Source organism: Cervus elaphus, chromosome 32, assembly GCF_910594005.1.
Source record: "Cervus elaphus chromosome 32, mCerEla1.1, whole genome shotgun sequence".
Lineage (NCBI taxonomy): Eukaryota > Metazoa > Chordata > Mammalia > Artiodactyla > Cervidae > Cervus > Cervus elaphus.
Window position 1 is genome coordinate 28,996,375 of NC_057846.1, and position 18,509 is coordinate 29,014,883.

Below are 18,509 nucleotides of genomic sequence, written 5' to 3' on the forward strand. Positions count from 1 at the left end.
ATTCAGTTCTCAGCGGCCTTTCAATCTCTCTGCTTATAGTATGAATGACCAGCCTGGCATTGAATGTTCCGCATCTCCTATTTCTCGTAACTTTGCAGCTTGTTTCAACAGCATTCTCTTTAATCTATTACCTATAAGGAGACAGTTTGCTTAAATATATACTTTCTCTCTGACATGAAAACTACAAAAGGGTAGCATTTATTGATACCTATTTTTTTAATAATACTTTAGATTTTCAAAATGAGAACTTATTAATAATTTTAAGATCAGAAACTTCAAAAGCAAAAGTTGAAAGAAAAAGTCAAAGATTCATATTTCAAAGAATAATGAGAGGAATCAGATAATAGAGAAAAACAGTATCTTTAAACCCCTAGGGTCTTATTAGGCGTTAGTCATTTTATCTAAAAGGATTATGTTTGTCAAGGTTATGGAGCTTTCATGACATTTTACCCTTATTTAATTAGTCAATCTCCATGCAGAAAATAGGTACCAACTTGAATGGATAGACTGCTCAGAGCCCTAAGATTTCCTGGAATTTCTGTCAAAAATTTAAAACAGATTTTAGCATCAAGAACCAAATACTAACCCGTTACTATTAATAATAGTTCTGTCTAAACTTTATAAATATGTATTTTAAAAATTTAGTGTAATTATTATCAACATAAGTCTCTGAATGTCTCTCAATGACATTATGAGATCCACCATTCTAATTTTGGCTTTTACTACTTAGACTATTATTTTTCCTCATTCGTAAAATCTCTGCTCTCTGACCTCACAGCATTATGCCTAAAAGGTATGAAACTAGATGTAACAAAGCCAAAACCCATTAAAAACTCCCATGGTACAGGAAAAACAGCAAATTTAAAAAGTCCAGCATGAAAGCACTCACCATCATTCAGAATTCTATTTAGAAACCAACTTCAGAAAAAGGGGGAAAAAATCCCCCAACTATTTCTAAAAACCAGAGAGAAATTCTGAATATAATTTAAAAATATTAATAAAGTTAATTCACTTTAACAATGAAATAATTCTTTATAAGCCATTTTACTACAGTTGCTCAAACCATCTAAGACAAATCCAATAGTTGAAGCAAAACATTTTTAAAACTAATTCAGGAAAAATGAACTAAAATTAGAATTCAATTAGTTGTTATTTATGTGTAGTACCTACCTAAAAATAAATCTTTAAAATATAGATGGTTATTCAATTATGTTAAAAGTATGAAAAACACAATAAAAATACTGTTTCATATACCTTACTCCACTAAATGTGCACTAGTCATCAAGAATTAATGCCAAATTACAAAATTCCTATATAAATATTCATAAGATACTCATTCTGTCATTTTATTCCATACCACTGAAAGAGATAAATAGCCTAATTATAGCTATTCTCAAAAACACAAATACTACATGGTAATTTCTTTTCAGAAATATAGGTTAAAATATGAAGAAATTACAAAGAAGGATAGTGCTAATTTTCAAGTTGTATCTTGAAATTTAAACACATCTATTATTTAAAAAAAAAAACTATTCACTATTATTATTCTAATGAACAAGCATTGTTTAAAGTATAATTCTTTGCCAGTAACCACTTGATGTTATAAAGCAAAGTTAATCTTCTATTTTGTTCAGTAATAGGAAAACACATTATTATGCAGATCAATTCATTAAAACAAAACTTAAACCACAATTTTCTGTTTCAGTATAGGTTGACATTATGCATACAAGAAAGCAGGAAGAGATGTTTTTCTAAAATATATTACAATTTAAAACAAGAAGAGAGCTATATTCCAAGGGACAACTTTAACCTGCCCCTTTAACCTGCCTTTGTCTACACTGCTTAGTAATTAACATCTCACCAACAGTCTAAAACTGGATCCACATCTCTGGCCAAGAGCACATTCAAGCAATTGATTTTGAACCAAGAAGCCTCCTATATTTCCAAGACTTTCATGATTTTTTCCCTTCAATCCTAATACATTATTCAAATATAAGAAAAAATTATACTTTTGTAAAACAGAAGAGGGTGAAGAGTTTGGGACAAAATTCATCTTTTTGAATATCTTGGTTATAGGTATAAGTCTCATTTCTCTAACTTTTGATAAGGTGCTGAAAAGATAAGGTCCTGAAAAGCTAAAATATGCACATTAAAAGTTGTATGCACTTTCAATGTATGTATTTTTCATTAATGTACGAAGGTAAAGTTTTTTCTTTTAAAAATATAGAAAATTCTGTTTTATTAATGTGTTCCTCTGGCCATCACAGGACCTTTTCTTACTGGCCATGCCATTCTCTACCTAAAAAACAGTAATACAACAATGTGGAACAGGATAAAAAATTTTCTAAATCAATAGAGAAAATTTCTTTCTGATCTAATCTGAACCTTAAATGTTCCTGTCATGTTAAGGTTACTAACTGGTTTATGCTAAATTAACAGGGACATGTTGATCCTATTACTCTTCTGACTAGTGAGAAAAAATAAATTGAAAGAATTAAGATAATCCAATTTAAGAAAACATCTCCTAGTGTCTGAAAAGATGCTCAACATCACTCATTATCAGAGAAATGCAAATCAAAACCACAATGAGGTACCATTACACGCCAGTCAGGATGGCTGCTATCCAAAAGTCTACAAGCAATAAATGCTGGAGAGGGTGTGGAGAAAAGGGAACCCTCTTACACTGTTGGGGGAATGCAAACTAGTACAGCCGCTATGGAAAACAGTGTGGAGATTTCTTAAAAAACTGGAAATAGAACTGCCACATGATCCAGCAATCCCACTCCTGGGCATACACACTGAGGAAACCAGATCTGAAAGAGACACGTGCACCTCAGTGTTCATCACAGCACTGTTTATAATAGCCAGGACATGGAAGCAACCTAGATGCCCATCAGCAGATGAATGGATAAGGAAGCTGTGGTACATATACACCATGGAATATTACTCAGCTGTTAAAAAGAATTCATTTGAACCAGTTCTAACGAGATGGATGAAACTGGAGCCCATTATACATAGTGAAGTAAGCCAGAAAGATAAAGAACATTACAGCATACTAACACATATATATGGAATTTAGAAAGATGGTAATGATAACCCTATATGCAAAACAGAAAAAGAGACCCAGAAGTACAGAACAGACTTTTGAACTCTGTGGGAGAAGGCGAGGGTGGGATGTTTCAAATGAACAGCATGTGTACAATCTATAGTGAAACAGATCACCAGCCCAGGTGGGATGCATGAGACAAGTGCTCGGGCCTGGTGCACTGGGAAGACCCAGAGGAATCGGGTGGAGAGGGAGGTGGGAGGGGGGATCGGGATGGGGAATACATGTAACTCCATGGCTGATTCATGTCAATGTATGACAAAACCCACTGAAATGTTGTGAAGTAATTAGCTTCCAACTAATAAAAAAAAAAAAAAGAAAACATTTAATAAGGACCAGTTGTATGTTAGTGTAAAGATGAAAAACAGCTTAAAAGAAACTCAATGGTTAGAATTTGACTAATGTAAGATACATAAAATATTTAAGGATTATTATGATAAAGGAATGCAGAGATACATAAATGGGATAACTACATGTTTATAAGTAGGTAAAGGAAAAAGAATTTCTAATGTAATTATATGATGCATTTCAGAGGGATGGCAAATTAGGTGGTGTTTGACGATGGGCATATTTTGATAGAAATTTCAGGCAGGAATGGAAGAAGCGAAAGCAGCACATATACAGGGGGCAACGGACAGTACAAATACACTAATATGGAGTTTCTTTGCAAAGCAGTAGAGTCTCAGGATGCAAATGAAGACTACAATGGGAGTATTAATGGAGAGCTACTTAGGATTTCCCACTTGACTGGAGTTAACTTAGGTCCACATTTATTGTTATTTTAACTATAATCAATGTGCTTTAGCAATGTTCATCTAGTGGCCTAAAGTACTCATTTGTGAAGTCTGGTGCCCAGCATATACTCAGTTAGCAATAGAAGGCATCCACGTTGTTGTCACTGTTGGTGCAAACTTTTTTGGAGCTCACTCCAATAAACTACATGTGAAGGGATTAGAGTTTCATGACTTATCAAAGTAAAGGTTGAAACGGTAAGAAGATGACAGTGAGAAAGAAGATGACAGAATATGACACTCTAATATGCCACTTTGGCCTAAGAATTTATTTTGAGATGAGATTAAGCAGATACAAGAAAAGCCTTCTCCCATCTCCCTAAAAGCAGGCCCTAAATTTACAAAGGAGTCCCTTCCCCTTTCTCTACCAGGAAGGACAAAGGTTAATCCCTGGAGACAACTATAGCTCCTTATCAACTGCGAAGGTACCTGCTAAATTCTATCTGCATGGTAAACTTAACTTTCTTTTTCCTGGTCACCTCCACATAACTGACTTTCCCTCAGCACTTTTCTTTCTGTCTTTAACCAAACTGGTACTAAGCCTGAGATCTAAGCCACTTCTGAGTGTTCTTTCTTCCTGAGTATCTCCCATGTATACATGAGGTATACATGGTAATAGATTTGGTTTTCTCTTGTTATTCTCTTTTATTACAGGGACCTCAACCAAAGAGGGACTCAGAACAGTGAAGGGAAAATTGTATTTTCTTCCCCTACACAAGCTAAAACTTTCATAAGGAGGTTATTTTTCATATACATTAGCAAATAATAAACAATAACAAAAAGCAGTGCTTAATTATTTTTACATAAGGAATATTATTTTAGAAGAATGTTAAAAGACAGGAATAAAAATATAAGATTTCCTAAATTCATACTTTTAAGTATCAGTGACACCATAGTTATCAAATCTTTGTGTCAGGCCCTTCTCTATGAAATAGGAATATGTCAGGGACTAAAACAGATATTAAAAAAAATCATTTTCTGAAGTGCTTATGTCCTACTGGGGTCCTGGCAAAAGACAAACAAATGTAACACAAAATAAATAAATTATATAGCATGTTTTAAGTGATAAAGGAGAAAAAATTTAAAGAGGAAAGGGTGATAGTGAGTATGGATAATTGAGAGGGGGTGGTGAGAAAACCACCATACTCTCAAATAGGACAGTCAGGAAGACTTGAAGAAAAGGGGACAATTTATTGCTTGATGATTACTTCCATTATTTTTTCTGTAAAATCTAATTCTCAATAGTTGAGATACTCAAGTAACTTCTCTAAGTAGTGACAGATTTTGAAAAACATAGTACATGTAACAAAAAGCATGTCTGGTTTAGAGTCTAACTTTGACTCTATATCCTAGACACTTATAGAATATATCTGAAAATGGTGACAACAATAAGAGACCAAACTGGTTACTATAATATGTAGTATCAGTGGCTGCAACTCTACTTATTTGCAACCAGTCCTTAAAATCTAATTGAGTCACCAGGGAGCGTAATACAATAAATAAAATGAATTATATCCCTAAATTACAGTTCCACAAAGAAGTTCAAAGAAAGTCACAATCAATTTAGGAAGAAGAAACAAATAACTTGTTAGCAGCTTTCTTTAATATTAAAGATATGTGAAGTACTGTAAGCAGTGAAGAAAAAACCTCACAAGCTTACATTATACCTTCATAGAGAAATCATAACATTATTTGCCACAGGATAACAGTATTCCATTCAGAACCAAATTTCAGAAATTAAGAATTTATTACCATTTTATATGTCATTGTGTGCTACTATTGTTATATTTTTAAAGATAATCTTATTTTTTATAAATACCTATTGAAATATTTATGTGTAAATGAAATGATATTGGTAAATTATTTCAAAAGTATCCAACAGCAGGTGAAGAGTACTGGGCAGGAGAATAGATGGAACATGATGGGTTATGAAGTGGCAATTAAGTTTGGTGATGAGTACATAAGGGGTAACATATTCTTCCCTCAAAAATCTGTATAAAGAAAAAGCTAGAGAAAAGAGGCACATTTTAAAACAGATAATAATCTTCAGTAACCTCTAACACTAAGCCTCAGAGACAGTATTTTGTAAAGTCAATCTATGACAGTATGTGCCACTGACCATTTTCGGTGGAAAGGGAAAGCAATAAGACAGTAGCAGTTACTAAAGTCAACTCTGCTACTGACAGAACTGCACTCCAATTGCACTTTCAATTTTGTGGCAGACTGTTCCTGGCATTCTAATACAATGTTTTCTAGAGTTTTTAATGATCTTATGAACTAAATTAAATTTACCATTTAATCTCTTCTGAATAAATTAAATTTACCAATGGTAGGATGCTCATTAAAACTGTTTTTATTTCTCTTCGGGCATTACATATTATTGCCATAGCAGTCTACAAAGTTGAAAAAATAATTTATGTGTGTATATTTGGTATGGTAGGTACACTGAATTTTTTTTTAATCCATGCTAAAGCAGTCCTCACCCTAAAATACATATGCACATATATATATATATGTGCATGTGTGTATGTACATAGTGGAGGAACATGAGAAAAAAGGGAACATATATTTAGATTAACAAATTAACTCTTACTAAATATTAAATTTCTGACTGACGTGTAAACAGGATTCAAGTTCATAACATTGATGCTTAGAACATGCACTTACCACTTGTCCATTGTGTGGGTTTTTATGAGCATATGGTGGTCCACGGATGTGATTCCACATCTGGCCAGAAGTCATAGCAAAGACTATACACTGAAAAGACAGGGTACAGTGTTATACCATGCAAACTAGGAAATGGGGGAGCACTGCATTCTTTTAAAAATGGTCATGAAACTACTTTCAAATACCATGTATCAGCTCATCTGTTAAAAGCATTTTCATTTACTAATTATGGGGCCTTTGGTAAGTAACTTATTCTTCTGATGTCAGATTTGGTATCTATAAAATGGTGATACCAACTATGCTTAAGACATATATTAATGACTAAATTGGATAACATATATAAAGCATCTAGCATGGTGACTGATGATCTCGTACGTCCTAACTAGAGGTAAAGCATAGTTAAAAGCATAGATGAAACATGATGCTTTTGGATAGAGCCAGGAATAATTCACAGAAACCACATTACTGCTAGATCTAGCAAGAAAGGCTGTATTTGGAAAACTAATCTTAAAAATCTGAGGCATTATGGAGAGGGTAGAGGAGAATATAAACCGCAAGTCACAGTCAATCTCTATAACTCAAATGTAAGCATGTTTTGTTTAAATCATCTATGCTTAAATTTACAAACTTGGGCATCTTTAGACTAAAGTGTGTCTTCAGGTTAAAACACTTCTGAATGTCTTAGAACTTGCCCAGCTCATTCTTTTTGAGCTGCCTGCCTCTGGCAGGTAGCAGAGATGTATCAACAAAGATTCAAGGTCAGACTAAGCAATGTGACTAAGGATCTAAACATGTCAGATCTGCACAATTTGTAAAGGAGACAAGAGGACACAAAAGGGGAAACAGCAGGATGGGAAAAATACGGAGAGGTTTTAAACCCAGGGAAGAAATCCAGATTCTGTTTCCTAAATCCTGGCAACCACTGCATTTCAGAAGAAAATGAAAATGATATAGCAAGATTATAGAGATTAATATGAATCCTTTCCCTATTTTCTTGGTAATAATTCTGAACTTAACACAAACTTCTTAAAAGCCAGATGTGACCTCCAGACTTTGCCTGGATTGAGATATTTTCTGAAAGTCAAGATTTTACAGAATACTTGCACTTTAAACTTAGAAGATGCACTAGAATACTACACCCAGAGTGACATAGAGAATGATGTACCATCTAAAACATCATATAAAAGTGGGAAATTTTTATATGAGAAAAATAAATTATATCTCTTGTTTACAGAGGATCATGTCAGTGATTTAAAGAATACATGAAAGTCGAATATCCTGTAGATTATAATATAGTAGTGTGAAAGGCCGAGTATATGTTAAAATCCAGGGAAAGATGTACCTAGTGAATAAACACATTTATACTATAAGCAAATGACATTTTTGTTTTCAGTAGACACTCTTAAGATTAGAGTTCTGAATTTTTAAGGATCAAACCCTCGTAGTCACTAAATCAGCACTAAAACTGTATGTATTTCTGGTTTTACTTTTACCCATCTATATTCCTTCTCTTTTACTGCTTCAACTGATATTCCTATTTCTAACTGTGGTGGAAAAATGCATGATCAAGTCTGTATTTTAGAAGGATGGTACTAGCTACACTGTGGAGAACAGACTGGGGAAAAGAGTAACTTGAGGCACAGAAATCAGTTTGGAGGCCGAGACACAAAACTGTTTGTGAGACTATACAGTGGCCAATTCCATGCTGATTGTTGTTCCTTGTTCAGTCGCTAATTCCTGTCCAATTCTTAGCGACACCATGAATTGTAACACACTAGGCTTCCCTGTCTTTCACTATCTCCCAGAGTTTGCTCAAATTCAAGTCCATTGTCATGTCATCCTCTCTCATTCCCTTCTCTTCTTGCCCTCAATCTTTCCCAGCATCAAGGTCTTTTCCAATGAGTCAGTTCTTCCCATTAGGTGGCCAAAGTATTGGACCTTCGGCTTCGGCATCAGTCCTTCCAATCAATACTCAGGGTTGATTTCCTAGGATTGACTGGTTTAATCTCCTTGCTGGCAAAGAGACTCGAGAGTTTTTCCAGCACCACAATTCAGAAGCATCAATTCTTTGGCACTCAGCTTTCCTTATGGTTCAACTCTCATATCCATACATGACTACTGGGAAAACCATAGCTTTGTTTATACGGACCTCTGTTGGTTAAGTGGTGTCTCTGCTTTTTAGTATACTGTCTAGGTTTGTTGGGGCTTTTCTTCCAAGAAGCAAGCTTCTTTTAATTTCATGGCTGCAGTCACCATTCACAGTGATTTTAAAGCACAAAAAATAAAATCTGTCACTGTCTTTTTCATCCAAAGTCTGTCCACTTTTCATTCATCTATTTGTCATGAAGTGATGGGACCAGACACCAGGATCTTTGTTTTATGTATGTTGAATTTTAAGGCAGCTTTTTTCAGTCTCCTCTTTCACCTTCATCAAGAGGCTCTTTAGGTCCTCTTTGCTTTCTGCCATTACAACGATATCATCTGTATATCTGACGTTATTGATATTTCTCCTGCCATCTTGATTCCAGCTTAAGTCATCCGGACTGGCATTTTGCGTGACGTATTGTGCATATAAGTTAAATATGCAAGGTGACAATATACAGCCTTGACGTACTCCTTTCCCAATCTGGAACCAGTCCATTGTTCCACGTCCAGTTCTAACTATTGCTTCTCATCCTGTATACAGGCTTCTCAGGAGACAGGTCAGATGGTCTGGTATTCCCATCTCTTTAAGAATTTTCCACAGTTTGTTGTGATCCACACAAAAGCTTTAGTGTAGTCAATGAAGCAGAAGTAGATATTTTTCTGGAATTCCCTTGCTTTCTCTATGATCAAACGAATGCTAGCAATATGATCTCTGGTTCCTCTGCCTTTTCTAAATCCAGCTTGTACATCTGGAAGTTCTCAGTTCACATACTGCTGAAGCCTAGCATGAAGGATTTTGAGCATTAATTTGCTAGCATGTGAGATGAGTGCAATTGTGCGGTAGTTTGAGCATTCTTTGGCATTGGAATGAAAACTGACCTTTTCCAGTCCGGTGGCCGCTACTGAGTTTTCCAAATTTGCCAGCATATTGAGTGCAGCAATTTAAGAGCATCATCATTTAGGATCTGAAATAGCTCATCTGTAATTCTATCACCTCCACTAGCTTTGTTCATAGTGATTCTTCCGAAGACCCACTTGACTTCACACCCCAGGATGTCTGGCTCTAGGCTTGTGACCACACCATCGTGGTTATCCAGGTCATTAAGATTTCTTTTGCATAGCTCTTTTGTGTATTCCTGCCACATATTCTTAATGTCTTCTGCTTCTGTTAGGTCCTTGCCATTTCTGTCCTTTATCATGCCCATCTCTACATGAAATGTTCCCTTGGTATCTCCATGGATACCATGGAGAACAGGGGTACCAATGGAACAATTCCATAGTAATGACAGAATTGAGAGATTTAGATAAACAGAAATATTTAAGAGATGGAATCAACAGACTTCATTGATTGACTGATGTGATAGAAAATAGTCAAAATTAACCTCTGGGTTGCTGATCTGAGGAACAATGTACAGTCAGTAGTGCCACCCAATGAGATAAAGAATAAGGAAGAAGCTTGTGAGGGTAAAAAGGAACAAAGTTACACAGATTTGGAGTTGAGTTTTTAAAATTTTTTTTAACAATAGGTCTTTGTTGGTAATTTATTTTAAATATAGCAGTGTGTACATGTCAATTCTCAATTGCTAATCTATCCCTCCCCACAAGCCCTTCTCCCTAGTAACTGTTTTTTTCAACATCTGTTTCCAAAATAAGTTCATTTGTGTCATTTTTTTTTAAGATCCTGCATGTAAGTGATACCATATATTTCTGTCTTCGATTAGTACGATAATGACCAGGTCCATCCATGTTGCAGGTAGTGGCTACATCTCCATCTTGTTAATGCCACACCTGCCTTAGACTCCTACGGAGCCAACCTCTTTCTATGTGGGGTCTACATATGGTTTTCTATGAAGCCTTTCCAGCCTAATTTATTCATTTGACAATTATTTACTGGACAGTAGGAATATAGCAATGAATAAGGTAAAAATAATCCCGGCCCTTAGGTGAAGATCCTCAGTAAGTGACATGTGCCCTGAGTCATAAAAAATAAGTAGGCATTCCTCCTTCACTCATTCAACGTTTACATACCAAGAACCGACTATATATTCAAGAGGGCATCCCAGGTGGCTCAAATGGTAAAGAATCTGCCTGCAATGCAGAAGACCGGGGTGTGATTCCTAGGTATGTTTAAGAAGCTGAGAATAAAACAAAGAACAAAAATACAAGGGAGACACTATCCTCATGGAGCTTGCATTCTACAGGGAGAAAATAGTTTAAAAAATTAAGTAATTAAATTATATGATGAAAGTGTTAGTCGCTCAGTCACTCTTTGCGACCCCATGGACTGTAGCCTGCCAGGCTCCTCTGTTGATGGGATTCTCTAGGCAAGAATACTGGAGTGGGTAGCCATTTCCTTCTCTGGGGGAGTTTTCCCTGACCAACGGACTAAACCCGAGTCTCCTGCATTGCAGGCAGAGTCTTTACCATTTAAGCTACTAGGGGAACAATCCCCAAATAATTAGAGACGATGATAAATGAAGAACAGCAAGGAAGGAGAAAAGAAGTCATGAAAGGGCTGCAGTACTTAGGAGTGGTCAGCAGGGGCCTCTCCAAGACTGGAGTTTTCAGCAGACATCTGAAGATGTTGGCAAGCCAAGAAAATACTCGGGAAAAGAGGGAAGAGCCAGTGAGCCAGCCTGTGTTGAAGGAGAATATCTGGCGTATTAATAAACAGTAAAGAAGCCAAGAGGACTGAAGGACAGTTGCTGAGGAGAAGAGAAACGGATAAGGTTGGTTAGTAGTGCAAGGCCAGATTGCAGAGCCCCTGGGTTGGAATCTGGAAAATTAACCATATGGTGTGTAAAGGTGGAGGCTGGGATACAGTTCAAATGCTATTGCAAGAAGAGGACTGTGAAATAATTAGACCTTAAAGGTGGTAAGTATGGTGAGAAGTTGTTGGAATCTAGATGTGTTTTGAAGGAAGAACCAAAAGGATTTTCTGATACTAGATGTGGGGTATAGGAGGAAAGAAGTGGTGAGGAAAGACTGAGATTTTTGACTTGAACAACTGAAAAACTAAAGTTGCCATTAACTTGAGAAATCAAAGGTGTGGGAGAATTAGGTTTGGGGACGGAGATTAGGAGTCTGTTTTGAGACACCTGGTAGACTTCCAGGTAGTGATGTAGGATGAGCAAGTTGGATTTATCAGTCTGGAGTTTACAGGGAAGATCTGGCCCCAAGATAAAATTTAGGACTCAATAACAGACAGGATTTCCTGAAGAGGACACAGCAACCCACTCTATTATTCTTGCCTGGCTGGAGAATCCCACGGACAGAGAGTCTGGTGGGCTAGAGTCCACAGGGTCACAAAGAGTCAGACAAAACTGAAGCGACTTAACATTCACACAATAGACAGTCTTTAAAGCTGGACACCAACTAAGTAAATACAGATAGAAGAGGATGACCAAGATCTGAAGACCCTCCAAAGTAGGAAGTGAAGGAGATGAAAAATGAGTGAGCAAAGATGATTAAGAAGTAGCAGTGAGAGAAGTGTGGCCCCTGGAACACAAGAAAGTGGTTGTGGACGAAGAGGTAAGTTGTGTAGATACTCAAGCAAGACCAGTGATGTGAACTAAACCCAGAACTAATCTCTGAATTTATTTCCCTGGAAAATATTTGTGCCCTGCTGCTGCTAAGTCGCTTCAGTCATGTCCGACTCTGTGCGACCCCACAGATGGCAGCCCACCAGGCTCCCCCGGCTCTGGGGTTCTCCAAGCAAGAACACTGGAGTGGGTTGCCATTTCCTTCTCCAATGCATGGAAGTGAAAAGTGAAGTCGCTCAGTCATGTCCGACTCTTAGCGACCCCATGGACTGCAGCCTACCAGGCTCCTCCGTCCATGGGATTTTCCAGGCGAGAGCATTGGAGTGGGTTGCCATTGCCTTCTTGGATTTGTGCCCTAGACTAGAATTTCAATGGAACAGTGAGTGAGACAAAAGCCTTATGAGAAAAGAAGGAAACGATGTAGACAATCGTTTCAAAGAGTTTTGCTATAAAAGGGATCAGGTAAATAGGACAATTTCTGGAAGGGAAAACAGCAGTATATCCCTTTAGGATGAATAAGGAGCTGTGTGCCTTGCTAGTGAGAAAGGTTCGGTAATAAAAGAGAAAATAAGGATGACAAAGGAAGAGGGCAGATTGTCGGTGCACTGTCACTGAATCGCAGAGCAGGAATGAGACCGAGTACACAAGTGCACGTGTTAGTCTCAGAAAAGAGTAGAAACGGTTCAAGTAACAGAACAGACTCCAAGGGGCCATGCATAGAGTGGGGTGGTAGAAAGAGATCTGGGTACTTAAACAAGATAAAAACAAATCTTCATTTTCACTGTCTTGTAAGTATGCAGTTGACAGATCACAATAGTTTCAATAGCACCTGTTTCATACTCTTTAACATTTTCATATTACAACAGTTACAGTGGATATCTCAAAACATGTTTATACTCAACTACTTCAAAACTGTGGTAGTTATTAGATCCACACTAGGTTTGGTGATTTAATGCATTAATAAGGAAAGGTATAAACTACAGTATTACAAATGTTACATACACATGAGAAAATGCTCAAATTTTAAAATGAGAAGTTAAAATTAAATAGCAGGAGCTGTATTATGTATGGTTTGTTATGGAAGCTTTTAAAAATTCATCTTAATACATGATTTATTCAAGATTCTAAGAAATGGTTCAATAGAACAAAAGCAGGCTTAAACATGATCTACTTGCTTAATCATCTGAAGTAGTGACAGATGTATTTACAGTATTCATAATTACACACAGAGCTATGGGCACTTCTCACAACATAACAAAATACTAAATAAACTTTGATAGTGCAAAATGGCCTAGATTTACTAAAATTCTTTCTCTAAAGTATAAATGGTATTTCTTATTTTTTTACTTTAATAATTGAAATGTCCAGCACTCCACCACTCTAATTTGGAAATTTAAATTTTTATAATTAAACTACAAGTTTACTCTTGTATCTTACTTACTAAAATATTCATGCAATAAAGGACATGATTTAAAGGGTACAGCTTAATGAATTTTAACATGAACACACCATTATAACTAACACTGAGATCTAGTAGAATACTATTAAAAAAGAGTCCACTGGCGCCTTTTCCTAATTATTTACCTCCATAGACCTCTGAATGGGTAAGAAAATTTTCTTGTAAATGCTGCATCATAGATTATGTGTATACCAGGCTTTAGTAACTTAACGACCACCTGTATCTCTCTTTAGAACAATGTCTCTTCTGACCCTCTGCCTGGTTTCTCTTTTTTTTTTTTGTAATTATATTTCACAGTTTGTTTATTCATTCACCTGTTTATGGACACTATATTGTTTCTTTCAAAGAGGTATATTTGTGAATAAAACTCCTATGAATATGCAAGGACAAGCCTTTGTATGTACACACATTTTCATTTCTTTTTGATAAGTAACCAGAACTGAAACTGAAGAAAGATACCATTTAACATTTCCACCAGTAATATATGAAGACTCATTTTCCTGCATATATGTCCTAACCCTAATGTTGCCTTTCTTTGAAATTTGAGCATATTTAATGGGATTCTATTGGTAACTACTTTGGTTTTAATTTACATGTCCCAAATGACTAAAGATGTAAGCATCTTTAAATGTTACTTGGGACCATTTCTATATCTTCTTTTATGAAGTGTCTGTTCAAATCATTGACCCATTTCTCTCTGCCTGTTTTTCATATTCATTTATTTGTTGTTTTTGCTATTGGGCTGTGTGAGTTTTTATCTATTCTGGGTTGTTGTTCAGTCGCCCGGTCGTATCCAGCTCTTTGCAACCCCATGGACCACAGCGTGCCAATGCCTTATTCTGGGTGTCAATCCCTTAACAGACACATGGTTTGCAGATATTTTCTCCCATTCAGATGATCTTTTCATTTTGTCAGTGGTTTCCTTTGCTCTGCAGAAGCTTCTTGGTTTGATGTAGACCCACTTATTTTTGCTTGTTTTGTGTTGGCATTTTATGTCAAATACAAAAAATTATCACCAAGAACAATGTCAAAGAGCTTACCACCTATGTTTTCTTCTGGGAGTTTTGCAGTTTCAGGTCTTGCATTCAAATCTTTTCTCCATTTTGGGTTACTTTTTGTGTGTGGCTAAGGTAGGGGTCTGGTTTTATTCCTCTGCATGTGGCTGTCCAGTTTTCCCAACACCATTTATTGATGAGACTGTCCTTTCCCCAATGCCTATTCTTGGCTCCTTTGTCATAAATTAACTGACCACATATGTGTGTGTATTTTTGTGCTGTCTCTTCAGCTCCATTGATCTGTATGTCTGTCTGTAAGTTCAGCACCTTTGTATTTTGATTAATACAGTTTTGTAATAAAGTTTGAAATCAGGGCACGTGATGCCTCCAACTTTGCTTTTAAGACTGCTTTGTCTATTCAGCATCTTCTGTGGATCCATACAGACTTTAGGATTGTTTCTTCTATTTCTGTGAAAAGTGCCTTTGGAATTTTGATAGTGACTGCGCTGAATCTGTAGGCTGCTTTGGGCAGTATAATATTTGGCAGTAAACATTTTAACAATACCAATGCTCCCAGTCTATGTGCAAGGTATAACTTTCCCTTTGCTTGTGTTCTTTTCAATTTCTTTCATCAGTGTCTTAGTAGTTACTTGCGTACAGGTCTTTAAACTCCTTGGTTAAACTTATTCCTAAGTTATTTCATTCTTTTTGATGACTTGTGAATGAAATTGGTTTTCATAGTTTGATATTAGTATATGGAAGTGCCACATTGTTCTGTATACTGATTTTTTTTTATCCTGCAACTTTACTGAATTCATTTATTAATTCTAGGCCTAAGAGTCAGACACAATTGAGCAACACTTTCACCCCTAGAGGAGGAAATGGCAGCCCACTCCAGTATTCTTCCCTGGAGAATTCTAGGCAGAGCAGCCTGGTGGGTTCCAAAAGGTTGCAAAAAGTCGGACAACAATGAGTGACTAACACTTTCACTATCATATACAGTATTATGTTATCTGAACAAGTGACAGTTTTACGTCTTACTTTCAGATTTGGATGTCCTCCTTCTTGCATAACGTTCTCACTCGGACAGTGAATATGTCAAAAGTGCTAAAAGTGGACATCCTTGCCTTCTTCCTGATCTTTGAGGAAAAGCTTTCAGCTTTGTACCACTGAATACCATGTTAGCTGTGGGTTTATCATATAAGGCCTTTATTATGTTGAGGTATGTTTCCTCTATTGAAAAATTTTATGATGAATGGAGAACAGAAGCTGGGGGATTACTCCATGTACTGGATATTCACACTGAGGCTTATTTGTAACTTTATAATAAGCAAAAAACTCAGACAAGCACATTCAAATGCAAAAAAAACATGGTAAGTCCATCTGAGTAACTTTTAAATGTCTGAGTTTATATAGGCCATTACCTCTCCTCATTAAAGAAAATTAAATACTAAATGTATTAAGAAAAGTATACCCTATTAAGATATTAACTCATTTCATTATATTGCTGTCGTACTCCCAACATGAACAAAATTATACATTTGGCTATATACAAAAATTACCTATAAACAGACATGAGTGAGTGAAGTTGGTGAGCCATGTCTGACTCTTTGTGACCCCATGGACTGTAGCCTACCACTCCTCTGTCCATGGGATTTTACAGGCAAGAATACTGGAGTGGGTTGTCATTTCCTTCTCCAGGAGATCTTCCTGACCTAGGGATTGAACCAGGGTCTCCTGCATTGTAGGCAGACGCTTTACTGCCTGAGCCACCAGTGAAGTCCATAAACAGACATACCTATCTTCAAATGGTCAAATGATTCAACCACCTGATGGGAAAAGCTGTTTGTTAGAAGTTACTTCACTGGAAACAAATATTAACAGCAATTATTTGCTTCTCACTTGTAAATATGCCACAGAGATAATATCTGTATGATATTACAAAGTATTAATGCATAATTTTATTCAAGAAAAATCTGAAAGAAAAAGGAGCTTATTCCACTGTTTGAAGTCAGAGCTGCCCTGTAGTTCAGAATGGTCACAAAAAACACATTTCTACTGATAAACCATAATGTGTAGATGCCAAAGAAACTTTCATAAATTGTGAACTGTATAATAATAAATATATTAATATTGAGCTTACATTTTTCACAGAACATAATTAAACTGATATAATGTGTTCGAGACAGAAGAAATATGGCATATGAATCATCCTACAATGCAGAGCACTGGTGTTAAAAGGCAGAGAACAGCTTCTATCCTACTGAGATTTACTGTGATAATAAGGCTTGAGTTATTAGATCTTTTTAAATGATGTTTTATCTTTCATGATTTTAATTGTGGATTTTTAGGAGGTTTTTCTTTGTGTTTGAAATGGATGCAACTATTCATCACATTCATATTCCTGGTTTGAAATGACAGTCATCTATAAGGAGCATTAGCCTGCCATAGGAGAATGCAATGGCAACCCACTCCAGTACTCTTGCCTGGAAAATCCCAGGGACGGGGGAGCCTGGTGGGCTGCCGTCTATGGGTTTGCACAGAGTCGGCCACGACTGAAGCGCTTTACAGCAGCAGCCTGCCACAAAGCTCAGCATTAAGGGCCACAAAACATAACATTTTACACAACCATTCTACTTTAAACTCATCATGAAACAGGTACTCTGTAGGCTTTTTCATCATCTTCCATCTTAAGGGGGTGGAGGAAGTCTGGAAAGCAGAGTGAAACCAAACCAGAACCAATGCTTGCTTTAGCTCCGTAAAGAACCAACAGTACCTATTACATACATTAACTAGCATTTCCCCCCCTAGGAAGCATGAGACCAAGAACAACTTATGACTATTCCTTCACCTATTTTTTTTTTAAGCGCAAAACCAGGAAGCTATAATATCTATGTATGTTTCAACATTTGCATATATTACTTCCTCTATGCCAGGAAATTGCAAGCTTTGTCTTTATCCTACACCTTAAAGCACTATGAATAGAATTTCCCTCCCCAGCATACACTTGATTCTTAATCCCATGAGTCACATACAATAACATGAAATAATAATGAAAAAGAAAAAAAAAACTACCAGCCCTAGAATACAGTCTGCTCAGAACTAAGGACTCAGAGGTATTCTGGCACATGTGCAAAGGTAAGACACAACTGCTACTTGTATGCATACTAGTTCTTTACTAAGACATGAGCATGTGCATAGAATTTCTCTACCAAACTGTTTTTCTATTTTCCTTGTGCATACAGTTTTTACATTACAAAAATGCTCTGCTGTTGTACAGAGTTCATTACTATTTTTATTTTAAGAGCTTCATTTTACTGTGCAAGCCAAGGATTCCAGCATTTCTGCAAATTGGATAACAGCATTTTGCCAAAAATTATTTCAAAATATATCATTTCCAAAGAAGAACAAGATATTGGTTGTTTTAAATAAACAAATGTCTAGCAATCTGAGTAAATGGTTCAGCATTTTGGATGGTCTCTTAACTTTGTAAGGATATCCCAAAAATTGGATTAAAAAGGACTCAAATTGGGCAAATCCAGTTTTTTCATGTAAAATAGTTTTTCTTTATAAACAAAGAATCAAGTTTGGTGGTGGTAATGGTGACAGAAAATGGTAAAGGAGATTTAAATTATTTCTGACCTCACTGTTTAAGCTTCATAAGCCATCAGCAGATGAGGAAAAAAAAAAAACCACAAGTCTGTTGAATTAGACATTTTATATTCAGAGTTTTCAAGCATATTGTTTGAAAACATGTCTGTTTTCTGCAGCCTTCATGGCTTCTGAAAGGCTGCCATTGGGGAG

At 36.3% G+C, this 18,509-nt stretch overlaps 1 protein-coding gene across 3 annotated transcripts in view; it reads right to left on the reverse strand.

Moving 5' to 3' along the window:
* The window catches only part of TUSC3 (tumor suppressor candidate 3), a 215,623-nt gene that overhangs the window by 78,433 nt on the left and 118,681 nt on the right, over positions 1 to 18,509 (reverse strand). For 2 of the 3 annotated variants that reach the window (XM_043893511.1, XM_043893512.1), the window contains exon 6: positions 6,565 to 6,654. The exons of the other annotated variant lie outside the window; for it this stretch is intronic. In XM_043893511.1, the coding sequence (XP_043749446.1) occupies positions 6,565 to 6,654 (90 nt within the window). The remainder of the gene's footprint in view (positions 1 to 6,564; positions 6,655 to 18,509) is intronic. 3 annotated transcript variants of the gene reach the window in all.